Source organism: Macaca mulatta, chromosome 11 (genome assembly GCF_049350105.2).
Source record: "Macaca mulatta isolate MMU2019108-1 chromosome 11, T2T-MMU8v2.0, whole genome shotgun sequence".
NCBI classification, from domain to species: Eukaryota; Metazoa; Chordata; class Mammalia; order Primates; family Cercopithecidae; genus Macaca; species Macaca mulatta.
This window is the reverse complement of record NC_133416.1, coordinates 62202207-62216363: the sequence shown is the minus strand read 5'-3', so window position 1 is coordinate 62216363 and position 14157 is coordinate 62202207. Positions and strand designations below refer to the sequence as shown.

Genomic DNA, 14157 nt, shown 5'->3' with positions numbered 1-14157 from the left:
GGAGGCAAATAGAAAAGGTGACATGATTGTAACCAAAAAATAATTAATAGAACATAGATGGTAATAATTACCATTTGCCAAATACTTGCTACGTGCTTTAGATGTATTATCTCAATTAATTCACCAAGATTAACCTGAGGGGAAGGCATTATTGTGATTGCTATTTTCAAATTCATCATTACACATTGTGTGCATGTACCAAAAATCACATTATACTGCATACATATGTACAATTATTTTGTGTCAATTATTAATAATAATAAACGCCAAAGGGAGGAAAAGTAGAAAAAACATTAGCACCTATAAAACTATTTTTTGTTTATAAACATGTTTAAAAATCAAGAAAACTGAGCCTTTGCAGGGTTAATCAATTTAATAAAGATCATTCAATCAATATGTGGCATAGCTTAAGTATTATTTATTGGATTCTAAAGTCAGTGCTTGTAATTACTGCACCAAACTATACTCTACATTTATATAGATTTCTAAAATAATCTTGAAGACAGGATGTTTCTATGTTGATAGAATATTTTGTTATTTTCATATCCATAATTCCCCATTAAAACATTTTTCTTAAATTCTAAGATATGTGAGATTAAAGCTTGCGATGGATTTAAGCCTTCTCAAAGATGGGCACTTTCAGGCAACAGGGCATTGGTCTGTGATCTGGCCTACACTATGTGGTCTACCTGGGCAAAGTCGAATAGAAAGTTGAGCTTCTATCAAGGGAAAGATGGCCTTCTTTCAGATTCTATTGCAGAGTGTGGACATCGATCAGCCTGGGTCATAGATGTAACAGGGTATCATATGTAAAGGACAATTTGAGGGGTGTGAAATAGTGATTCCACTTTCGCTGGCTCCAGCATTGCACAGATATGACATCCTCATATACCTACCAGGCAAACAGCTACTGAGGATCATTTCAAATCTTCTGGAAAAATCAACTAGCTCAAATCAATCCTGGTTCCACCAGGATTTGTTTAGTTTCACTAAACTAAACAAATTAGTTTCCTAATCTGTGAAATGGGAATACTAATAGTGATTGATCGCCTTACAGGAGTGGCTTTAGGATTGAATGAATTCATATGTGTAAGACACTTAGAAATGTGACACTACATAGTAAGCTTCCACTATCTCCTAGATGGGGTTGTTGTTATCTCTCAGTTTCTATTTGCCCCTCTGGACGATTCTTTGCAAAGTAAAGATTCTTTTAATGTGTCAAATGACGTGTACATAATCATTTATTTGATATTGCAAAAGACTGAAAAAATTCTAAATTATGGGACTCAATTTCATAAATTATGTTTAGTATGGAATGCTAGTCAGTTATAACAAAGAATTAAGAAACTGCTATTAAAACTACCCCAAGATTTGTACTTAAATGTAAAAAAAACATGCAGAAATGTGTTATATTGTTACCACTTGTAGAAAAAAAAGAGAATAATACACCTTAATATTTGTACCTAATATTTGTTTATATATCCATAAAAGGTCTCTGATAACTAGTAAGCTAAAAAAATGTTTAAGTATTTTCTAGTTGGAGAGTGGGAACTGGGAGATGGAAGATAGGGGTGGAAAGATAACTTTTATGCTATATTTTTTGTTTCTTAAATATTTTAAGCCAAGTCTCTACCTTGATTAACTTTTCTATTTATACTTATTATTAATAATATCATTATGATTATTTCTTTATTATCATCACTTTACACATGCAAGAAGGGATCCTGGAAAGTTTTTTTGTTTTTGTTTTTGTTTTTGTTTTTGTTTTTTGAGACGGAGTCTCGCTCTGCCGCCCAGGCTGGAGTGCAGTGGCCGGATCTCAGCTCACTGCAAGCTCCGCCTCCCGGGTTCACGCCATTCTCCTGCCTCAGCCTCCCGAGTAGTTGGGACTACAGGCGCCCGCCACCGCGCCCGGCTAGTTTTTTTGTATTTTTTTTTAGTAGAGACGGGGTTTCACCGTGTTAGCCAGGATGGTCTCGATCTCCTGACCTCGTGATCCGCCCGTCTCGGCCTCCCAAAGTGCTGGGATTACAGGCTTGAGCCACCGCGCCCGGCCTCCTGGAAAGTTTTAACTAGAGAAAACTGAAAGAAAAAAATCAAAAGGAAAAGTTGTCAAAAAACATATTTCATAATTTTTTTGAAAGGTTGGTCAGCCCACCTACTTTGGATAATAGCACATCTTCCCATTTATCTGTGGTTTGATTGCTTAGACTGCCCATAGCCCTGTAATCTGTAAGATTATTTTTTCTTAACTGTAGATTTTATACTTGATTATATGAGTAACAGAGACCAGTGCTTCTAGACTTCTAACTGCATATTTCGAATATTCTAGCAAGATCAATTGAATTAGGGGATGTGTAAATCTCCTGACAGACCAGTTTTTGCTTAGCTAGCTGCTTGTAGGACATAGAGCCCAAGAAAATGAATAAATGAGAGTGAATGAAAGTTTTGAAGACTAACAACACAGCACAACAAAACACAATACAACATCTAATAAGACTTACAGCTTTATTTCTGCTAGGAAAAAGGAAGGAAAAACAGTCATATTTTAAACAAAATATTTAAACAATTATTTTACTTTATCTAAAAAAATCTCCAGAAGAATGAGACCACCCTAGGTTGGAGAGCAGGCTCTTTACAAGCTATTGTATTCCTAAATTTTAATTCAATTATAAAATCCCTCTATACAATTTCAGGGAGGCCTGGCTCATGGCTACCATACTCCCCAAAGGCATAAACAGCAGATTAGTAAAGAATAACTCTGGCTCACTTTAGACTGAAGAAAATAATCTAAAAACATTAACTTGCATAGCCATTCAAATTATTGCTGCTTTTTATAAAAATTATCACAGAGGTAATTCTCTATTTTTTCCTTTCCCCTTTCTCCAAAACTCAGCAGTTCTTAGCAAAATTGTGAGCTACTTTCCAAATAAAATTTTAGGAAGGGTTTCCAAGCACATCTATGGGGCTAAAATAATTTTTGTGAAAGGAAGAGAAAAATAAATTAAATAAATAATATCTAATAAATAACTCAGACAACATTGATTATCTACAAACTTAAATGCCAGAAAATGCTAGCTTCGAGGATGGACCCTCCCACAGCCCTTCACAAAGGTAAGTGCAGTATACACTCAGAAAGCCCATACTATGGCTTTATATGTCATTTTACTTGCCAATTTCCTCTAGGGCAGATTGTGATGAGAGGAACCACTTTGGTGGCTGATGGGGCTTAAGATCTCTCTGCAAGGCTACTTTCAAGTGAATTTACAAACCAAGGGTGCAAGGTACAGCAGTAAATGCTGAGAGCAAAATGGAAAAAAATAACTTATACTGTAAGGAGATAATAAATAAGAGAGGTAAACAGACAAGATACACATATAGTTGGCAGATTTTAGGGGATAGCTGAGCTATAGAAAATGACATACTCATATGTGTTATCGTTTTGTTAATTGGCCCTATTGATGTACCCTGCATGCTAAATGTATCCTTTCTGGCAGGAGCAGGACCTAATCTACTATCAAATAAGTCATTCAGGCTCCGGTTTGACTTAAATAACTGTCCTGGCAGATTGAACAAGATATGAAAATTTCTCAGGTCTCATTTTCTGAAAAAAATACAAATTTATGAAGTTAGTGTTGATATAAAGGAAAGAGGAGTTACATAAAGAAAAATAAGCACTCTGCAAATTGTGTTAAACCTGTGATGAAGACATAGTTGGTAAAAATATTCACTGACCTTGTATTTCATTTCTGCATCCTTAAGTTTAGTCACCTGAAATGTTATTTACAATATGTAATAACATATTCTATCTCAGAAGTGAGGAAGAGGTAACAGCTAGTATAGGGGGAGAGATAAGGGACTACATATATGTTGGAAAAATCTAACCTTGGTCAATAAATTGATTGGTGCTTGTCCTTCTGGAAAATATGTTGGTGTGGACAGAGGTGGATGGTTTTAATCATGTTTAACCAAATGAAATTCATCTTGCTTAAAATAAAATCTATTGGTTTTCCCATGGGCAACCATGAGCTAGAGAGAGTCCCTGAACTATGGTAGTTATTATAGCCAATAGCTATTTTATTGCTCTTTAATATAAAACTGTGTTGTGTTCTGATTCTAACAGCAGCACCTGAGCTGCATCAGAAGATCTGGAGCCCTCTGGTTATGGAGGTCATGGTCTAAAAGACTTATCTATGTCCCATTAGTCATAGGAGTCTGAGGCTTCAGTGACTTGTTTGCCCTACCTCTAGTACTGAGAAAAATGGTTTTGAAATATTATCAAGAATAAAGTTGGCATGAGGCCTCTATTATGGTTCTCTATTATGGTTCTTCAAATCATAAGGAAGATATGTTCAACTTTTAGTCTAATAACGAATAGAGTTGATCTCTAAAGAACATATTCTTTTCTTCACAGTGACAGCCATGTTAGACTTTTAGCTTCCAGGAGCTATTTTTCAATAGATACAAAGAAGTCCTATCATTAAACCCAAACAAGCTTTGCATTCTGTGAGCCAAGAGACATGCGCCTTGTGTTCCCTCTGATAACTCAATTTGATCATTCTATGCATAGCATCCCTTTCCTATTATTTCTCTATTCTTTCAGTTTCAAGAAGTTGTCAGGAGTGATCACCACAGTTATAGAATTTTAGAACTGTAAAGGACTTTAGAAATCATCTGGACTTAGAACAATTGCCTCATATAAATACAATTTGTTTAGTTACAATTGCTAGTAAATAAACAAAGGCCAGAAATGGTAAATTAATTGGCATAGATTATGCAATGAGTTTTTTTGCACCACTGGAATAGGGCCCAGGTCTTCTTTTCTATTTTCAAATGGTTGTTAAATCATCAAATATTTTCACTTGAGGACCCTATAAAGAAATCGATGCAATGTGAGGTGATGAGAAAAGAGGTGATAGATGAAGGAAAGCCTAAATGGACTTGAACTATTTTTATATATATATCCATAGGGATCCTTTAAGGTCATTGAATCTTCAGCTCAACCACTCAACTTATGGAAAATGTCTCCACGTCATTCTCTGAAACATTGAACTTACTGCCTCACTCAGTGAAGACTGTGTTGAGTTGGGTCCCAATACCATGATGGGAGTAGGAATCATAGGACATGTCTATAGGAACATCATAACGGGGGGTACCAGCCTGAAAAGGAGTTGAATGCACATGCCCTGAGCTTAGACTTGAAGAAGGGTAATGTGGCATGAAGCTGTAGGATTTTTCTAGGTCAGGAGACCCATCTTGCTTCAAGGAGAAGTTCCCACTGATGCTCAGGGGTGGAGTGAGTGGGCCCTCGTAAGGGGGTGTACTGCAGTCAGGTAGATGACTCCCAAAGGACGATTCTCCCAAACTCTTGAATACTTGGGGCTTGAGATGAAGGAGATGTGTTTCCATATGGCCATAAGGAGGGCTAGGCAGCCCCGGAGACTGATAGTTGAAGTTGTGGACAGAGATGGCAGAGTCACAAATAGGAGATTTATCCTCATGCTTCTCCAGGAGGACAGACTGAGAGCTCAGTTGGAGACATCCAGCCACCAGGTTGCTTGTGGGCTGAGAGAGCCCTTTACAGAGCATCTCCACAAAGCCTTTCCCTTCAGGTGTCTGGCCAGTCTCCAGAACTTCAGATAAAGCCCAAATATAGTTCCTGGCCAGTCTAAGAGTCTCTATCTTGGAAAGTTTTTGGGTTTTAGAGTAGCATGGCATGACTCGCCTCAGGTTATCCAGGGCATCATTCAGGCCATGCATCCGGGTCCGTTCTCTGGCATTGGCCTTGACTCTTCGAGCCCTGAATCTCTCAAGGCGAGCTTTGGTCATCTTCTTTTTCTTGGGACCCCTTCTCTTAGGTTTTTCCCCATCTTCTTCCTCTTCTTCTTCTTCCTCAATACTGTCATGCTCTTCAGTTAAGCTGCTGAGCATCCCATAAGTACCTGGTCTGCTCTCTTCCTCCTTCACCTCATTTTGGGAACCCAGACCTTTATCCATCCAGGATGGTGTGTTGACTAGCTCTCCCATCTCCTTGGATTTCACATAAGTTTTTGACATTTCCAGTCTCTGGAAAAGGGAAGTATCAAAGGTTAATTCCTGTGAGTACCTGATTTTACTTGAAACTAAACTTTTTTATATGTAATTATCTTGTCCAAGTCTTCCATTCTAAATGACAAATCCAAAACTGAAAGAAATTCCCAGAATACTCCTTTAGTTATGGCATATTATAAGAAAATATACTATAGTAAAGGAAAATTGACTTGATTATTCATTGCAGTGTTAGTGCCTAACTCTTTTTATTCTTAGATTTTTAATCTCTTGAACATTTTATACAAAATGACTGAGATACGAATCCAAAGATGTATTTTTCTTTCCTTCCAGAATCCAGAACATAAAAGGGGAAAAATGAGGTGAGTATATAAATTACTGTCCAAATAGAGATATTTCTGAAGTGAAAGAGTGTGCTAAAAATAAGTATATGTGTGTAATAATTATCGTTATTACAAAACAAAAACCCATCAAATAGTCAAATAAGCACACTGTTGTATATTTACACCATACAAAATAAAAAACTGTAGCAAGATCATTCAGACTACTTTGTATGTGTTCTACAAAAAACTACTCAATCTGTATTTAGAAGCATTTCACATCCATCTAGCCTATAACACCCATGTTTCTCCCCAGTATTGCTAACTGGTAGCCTCAATCATCTCCTTCAAGTTGTCCATGACACAACTGGCTGGTCCAACACATGACCATCAAACGTTACTCTCACTATCACCAGAGGAGCATTCTGTTTTTCAGTAAGCACTTTGTGTTCTGTCTAGTGTGAGTTATGTTAGAAGTGTTAGTGACATGGCATCTTGAAAGGATCATGAAAAGAAAGGAGGGTTATCACTGATCGTCTTTCAAATTTCCCCTTATGTTAAAGTGAGAACTCTTTGCAAATGCATCTCACACCATCAGACAAGACCATGGCAACAGTTAGGAGTGCAGCCAGTGGTCTACCAAACCTATCCAAGGTTTAGTGCAACTACTATAATAATACTTTGTTTAAAATGAAAAATCTGGAACAAATACTAGTGGAACTAGTGGAACAGAATATAGTGACTGCTAACACAAGTGAGGACTATTTCAGGCAAACACAGGAATAGCCTGACTACTTTAACTCACTAACACACTGTTTAATCAGAATTTTGCATGCAAAATTCACTATTTGAAAACCAGAAGAGACTGGTGATTTAGTAAACATTTTGCGTTCAATTCTGGAAGAATTTGAATTGTTTTAAAGCTTGCTAAGCAATTTTTAGGCATATGGCTTACCAAATAAAAGTATCTGATAAGCCCCATTGGGGCATCCCAGTTTACCAGCTACTCTTTGAAATATTAAACCCACTATCACCTTTTATTATGAGAAAGAGGAGAATGTAACAAACGTTTTCTGTTCTATGAAGCTTGAGCCTCAAATCAATGAACCCAGGGATTAGTATGTAGCTTTTAAAAATAAAGATATATTATTTGATTTGTTTCTGGTAATTGGAGCTTGTTTTCCTTGTAACCTCATTTACCTCCTATAAATAATTAATGTAACTGCATTGCAAAAACAGCCTAGGTTTCATGTTAATCAGCACAGAAATCATGTCAGCTTGACTTACTCACTTAATAAGGCTTCCTGGGTAAGCAGCTTTATTGAAAACACACATTGGAACCTATTGGTCAACTGGCTGCCCAGGCCAACTCAGAAAATCCCACTTTTAATATGGATGATAGAGCTTGTGTGCTGAGCTGCACTTCTAACTCAGGCAGATATCCAGAGGGAGGGTAAAAAGCCTAATTAACTTTCTGTTAAAGTAACACAGCTCTTCCAGAGGCAGGTGCACTCTAAGGCCAAAAAGGATGGAGTGGGCTTGGGAAACCTAATGCTCCCCATGTAATTATAATAACATTTGTATAGCATTTTAAAGTTTACAGAGCACTTTTGCATCCATTAATTCATATGGTTCTTATAGCAAACCTTTGAGGGAGATAGAAATTGTTATGCTCATTTTATACTCAAGGTCACTGTGGGCCAGGTAGTTTAAGTGATGGAAATGCAAAGATATAGTGCTGGTGGAGTGGGACATAAAATCAATTCTTCTTACTTTACATCTTAGGTTTTATGTTTTTCTTCTCCTTGTTCTTCTATCACAGCTACAGGAATAAAGAAAGGCACTTTGGCTTCAGGAGATGTACAGCAATAGAACTAAGTCAACAGGAGTGACCATCATCCAAAGGGTGTTCTTTGAGGTGCCTTTTAACACACGTATTTCAGGATTTCTTCATCTTTGAAACATTTTTCTCGTTATTCTCACCCATCTATTCCCCCTCCCTCTCTTCCTCATCCTCCCCCTTTGTCTCCTTATCCTCATTCTCTTATCTTCATTATCATTATTATCACTGGCTCATCCTGAGATGCATGAAAAGGACAGAAGGAAGGAAAGAAGGAAGGTGCAAGAGAGGAGAGTCTCCCGAATTGCCTCTGGATCTGAATACCATCCTAGCTGGGGGATTTAGCCTTTTTCACCATCCCTACCTCTGTACCTCTGGACTCTTATTAAGATCTGTCAATACTCACACACATCAAAATAAGTGAGATTGGGAGGATAGAATAGGCCACCTTTTACCTCTAACATATTTAGTGGTTTCTGTAAGAGTCAAGGAGCTGCTTTCAAATCAGCTTGTTGGTGGGTATAAATGCAAAGAATCAAGTGACTTTGGCCAAAGTAATGAAAAGGTCAACCAGTTTTCTTTCACCTTTGTCCTCTTACTAATCATGAGAAGGACATAGATGGCTCCAGTTTAACTTCCTCTGTTCTCATAGATGCTGGTCCATTAACTTCCAAGAGAATCCCATGAGTATATAGTATGGTTTCAAAAGAATGGAAGCTAGAATAACACAAATGTGAACTCTAGTCCCAATTCTTTCAATTCCTGGGTTGTTGATCCCAAACACATTATATAAAGTTCTCTGTTCTTCCATTTCCTCTAATAAAATAAGGCTAACATACAGGTTATGTGATTCTTGTAAGAGAAATAAAAATATAATAAAGAATTTTATAGCTGTAAATGCTATTAAACATTTATATATTTATTTCCTGCTTTTTCTTGGGTTTTCTTATCTAATCTATTCACACACGTTTGCTTATTCAAAAATAAAAATTATTTCTCACAGATGAATAATAAAACAGACTGTATCAACTGGTATGTCTCTTATTATCTGAATATTACCTCTGATTGGTTTAGAAAATCATCTGACAGTTACTCAGTAGCCTGTCATTTTTCCCATGGTGGGATAGACAGCACAGACTCCAGTGTCAGATTACCTGGACTCAAACTTCAGCTCCACTATTCACTAGATACATGAACTTAGGCCAGTTTCATAACCCTTATCTGCCTCAGTCTCCTCCTCCTTAAAATGAGAATAATAACAATTCTACCTCATAGGATTATTAGGAGCATAAAATGAGGTGATATATTTGAAGCATTTCGAATAGTGTCATACATCATGAATTTCATGTAAGTATTAGGTATTGTTCTCCTAAACATCACCATGAATTTTTCTGGCCACTTGGACAAGAATAAGTACAATTAGAATCTGTTATTAATATTGATTTTATGTCAGCAAAAGCCAATGGCTTCATTTCAACATCTATTTGAAAAAATTTGAAAAAAAAAAAATACACCTACTCCTCCAATCTCCTATTGAAACTGAAATCAAAGGTTCTGTTCTGCTGCAAGAGGTGAGGAAACCAAGCCCTATCAACTGCCTCCACTGAGTTGACTAGAACTCGTCCATCATATTCAAGATGGAAGTTAGCTCCCAAACTTTCATTATATTTTATAATTGGGAGAAAACAGTTGGTTTGACATTCTTATTCAATCACATACATTTTCAGGTTCATGAACCTTCTGTTTTGGGAATACAATTTTCCCACCAAAACCAAATGGCAGAGCTCTGAGGGTAATATGCAGTGTCTATCAAAGAGAAGTGAAAGCAGTGAAAGCCAAGACTTCTGAAACATAAAAATGTTTCTCTGACTTTTTTCACCTAAATATTTTCAATGCACCAAGAAAGCTAACAGGAAAAAAGTAGAAACATCTAGTTTTAAATTTGAGTTTTGAAAATGTGTGTACTGTAGTTCTGAGTTGTGATCAAAGAAACCAAGGGTTTTCTCCAGAACAGGTACCTAAATCTAATGTTGCTTTCAGCCTGTTAAGGAACCATCTCAGAGGTGTACTGAAAGAAGCATGAAATGAAAACTCTTTCTTCACTCACTCATTAAATGAGCATAGAAAAATTATTGCAATTATTGTACCCTTAGGGCAAAATGAAAATAAGATTGTCTTTCCTACATCATTTAGAAGTTTTCGTGAAAAACAAGAAGATAATGCAAGCACAACTACTTTGTAAAATTGTTATGCCAATGTGAGGGTTGGCAATTGTTTTACAGAAGCTGTTTGAGAAAGTCTGTAGCACGATCTCACAAAGCATCACGATATACCATCTTAAGGTTGCCTCAATTCCTAGGAAAGAAATTAGCTCACAAATTATATAGGAAGTAGACTTGAATATGACAAAAATCAGTGAATACTGGCTCAAGGGCTAGAATCTAGCCCTTCCCTACACATACGCATAAACACATTCTGATCTTATAAAGTCCATTTTTAGCCATTTGGTATTTGGATTTTCCCTTATACCTACATAATATAACAGAATTTTCCTCTTTCTACAGGATCCTGCAGTGAAATTTCAAGTTTAGCCAATTCTCTTTAATTCAAAATATTTCTCATATTTTCTAAAATTTTAAATCTGTTATAGCAAAATGTTTGCTTAAGCAATAATTGTTACTACCCAATATTTTTACTACTAGAGCCAAAGTCATTAAGCATTACTACTATGTGAAGCTGTCTTAGAATTCTTTCTACACTTTTACAAATTTTTTATTTACTGTGGAGATGTTTCAACTAATTAATAGGTAAGGGAAACTCACATGTGGATTTGTGATAGTTAGATGGTGTCTCTCCTCTTAAAAGCTGGTGATAATCTCTTTACCTTCTGATCTGATGACTAAATACAACAGAAGGGAGGCTGTCCAGCCCAGTTTCTAGGAAATCTAAGAACTAAACAGACTAAATTCTTTTCCCAGAGTTGCATAGTCTTGGCACTAAAAAGACAGAATCCAGACCAGGATCTTCACAAGTTGTACTGCTTCGAAAAACCCCATAGATTGTTCTATGCTCTTCTTTTCTACTCTACTATTTTCCCCTTTATTAATATATGTGCACATGTATGTACATGCATGCACATACACACACATTTTTTCCAGCAAAGCCATGTAAAACTTCAGGTGCCATTGCCTCACATCTTAATAGTAAACAGAAGTTACTCAATCCCTTACTTTTCCCTCCACGTGCTTCAGCATTTCACCTCTGCTTTCTCTGTCAAAAAAATGAGGGTGGGGGAAGGTATTTTACATTTCATTAGTATTTTCTGAGTATACTTTTTTGTGAGCAAATGATGAGTGTGAAGCAGAGAAAGGAAAAATAAACTTGGACAATCTTTTTCTTCTAATTTCCCACCTGAAAGAGCTGAGGCAAAGGAAATTTCCCCCACCCCATGCCAACTATTCAAGTATTTTTAGTAAACCAAATAGTTAATGGTGAGAATCTACCCCGAGGACTTTCCACAGTCTTCTCTGATTCCTCATTCTGTTTTCCTTTCCCTGCCTCCCCCTCCGTCCTTGCATAGCCCTAAAATGCTATGAGCAGAGTGGTGGATTGGGTCAATTCTTCCAACCTATTTGCTGGGCCACCTTGGAAAAGCAGTTAAACTTTTCGACATTTTCACCACTAGCAAAATGAAACAGTGGCTTTTACGGGAATTGGGGTAGATCATCTGTAATCTTCACTTTATTAAAATGACTGTGAGTGTCTATGTGTTTTACTTTGGGTGGCAAGTGCTATGCAATTTAATAAAATTATTTAAAATGTTTATATTTTTCCCTAAGTGTTCCAATTCACTAACTTCCACATTCCAAGTTTCCTAAGTCCCACTTCCTCCTGTCTTACCCAGAAGAGACTTTCCTCACCCCAACTACTCCTCTAGGTGAGTGGGAACTTCCCACAGAAACTTTAGCCGCCTTACTTCCCCAACCACTGGCTCACCTCGGTCACTGGCAGTTCCTGGAGTGAACTCTGTGAATCTGCGTCTTAGAGGACAGTCAGAGAAGCCAAGTCTCTCTGACCATCCAGATCGTAGGATAAAGAGATGCTTTCAGCGATCCATGTTAAACCTGGTTGTTACCTCTTAGAGATTCCACCGGGTCTGGTTTCTCTGCCTGCGCCTTATTCTACTCCTTCCCTGGAGTTCGGTATGCTCCTCAAGGACGCCTTCGGGCTGACGACTCTGCTGCAGCCGGTTTAGTCGCTCTTCAGTACCTCTTCTCCCTGGTTAGCTCCCCGGAGAGGAGCTTTCAGGACCACAGCCTCTGGGCAGCTCCTGCTCTCTGGCCAGAGCCTCTGACTTGCTGCAGTTTTGATTGCTCTCGCAGCTGACCAGGGAGGAGTGATGTTGCCCAGAGTCTAACTCCTCCCTTTCCCCAGCCGAAAGACACGCCCACTTGAAAGGCTCCTCTGGCCAGGTCCAGTTTTGCCGCCTGTTTGTTTGTTTAAACAGAGTTGGGGGTTGGTGGAAGCGGAGCGGGGGAGGAGAGTTGATGAAGTTGAGGAGTAAAGAAAAAGAGGACTGGAAAGCTTTGTGATTAAAACGGTAAGAAATGGAAGCGGAGTAGTACGGACAGAATGGAGAAAGAAAATTGGGGATAGACTTGGAGAGAGCTAAAAAGGGCAGATGAATCTGCTGATCCACGTCTGAAAAGAATCAAAAGGTGAGAAAGGTGCGTGTCAAGGACACAGCATGAGTGGCTGCTTCCTTACACATGTGGACTGGGGTCTTTGGCTTTTAAACTTCAGAGTTCTAAAAGTAGAAGGAAGAAGTTTATCTCTCCCACCTTTTCAGCACGTCAAAGCTACTTTCATTAAAACTTTCATTTGTGAATATAGATGAAGCTTATTGTACTGTTCTTTCAACTTTCTGATCGCTTGATATTTATAAAAACAAAAAGGAAATTAATAAAATCCTACATTTTAAGGACATTTAGTTCCTTAAGTTACAAGCTGAGATCTACTATTGTTTTTCAAAAATACATCATTAAGCATTCACGTAGAAAAAGTCCCCTTAAGTAGTAATGAGCTTAGAAGAAGAGAAGCCCATAATAATTCCTAAAACTCCTTTGGTATTAGAAGGTTGAATTAAATTGCTAGAAGACAGAAAGAAAATTACGTCTGGAATAATTTAAATATATAGATATTCATACTACCTTATTTAAAACTTCACCAAGGAAAAATAAATGACTGTGAGCTTAAGATACCAAAGATTTTGTAATCATCTTGTGTTTCCAAGAAGAAAAAAGAAAGGTGCTCAGATTAAGCAATTGGCTGAATGATCTTGAGTAAGTCAACTTCACTCATCAGTTTTCATATCTGTAAAACGAGCTGATCACTTAAGTTTTTCCATCAGTAGCCTCATAGAATTCTGAGTCCAAGTTCAACTTCTTTTAGAAATTGACTTGAAGGATAATTCCTCAGGCTTTTTGACAAAAGGCAAAATCTTTCTTTCTGAAAAGAAACCAGAGTATCCCTGGCTTTTTGAGAATCACATGATCTAACAACAAAACTAACACGTGTATCAAATAGAGATGAAAAACTATTAATATGCCTGTATGCAAGGAAAGTTGTAGAGAGCTGAAACAAAAGATAGTTTCACTGCTCATAAAGTTGAAAGGAGTATCTTAAGTGCGAAAATTGTTATTTTTAATTCTGATAAAAGTGTCATGTGACTTGTTTTTCACAGAAAAAAACAGAAAATAAAAATTAGCACTTTTTTCAGTTTTCATGGGAAGTTATTTATTTTCAGCAGCTCTTTAATCTCTTCGTTATCTTTATTTGTATCCCTATCCAGAAAAATATCTGCTCAGAAAAATAAACTTCATTTTCAGAATAATTAAACAACACGTGATAGGAATAGCAGATTTCTAAAAAACAAATCAGAATTCACTC

The 14157-nt window shown here is 37.2% G+C and overlaps 1 protein-coding gene across 1 annotated transcript; it reads right to left on the bottom strand.

The window, feature by feature from the left end:
- Positions 1-2489: 2489 nt before the first annotated feature.
- NEUROD4 (neuronal differentiation 4) lies at positions 2490-12547 on the bottom strand. The gene is made up of 2 exons (XM_001110416.5): positions 12205-12547; positions 2490-6066 (listed from the first exon to the last, which is right to left on the bottom strand). Exon 2 carries the CDS (start codon positions 6055-6057, stop codon positions 5062-5064), a length of 996 nt encoding a protein of 331 aa, XP_001110416.2. The 5' UTR covers positions 6058-6066; positions 12205-12547; the 3' UTR covers positions 2490-5061.
- Positions 12548-14157: the final 1610 nt, after the last annotated feature.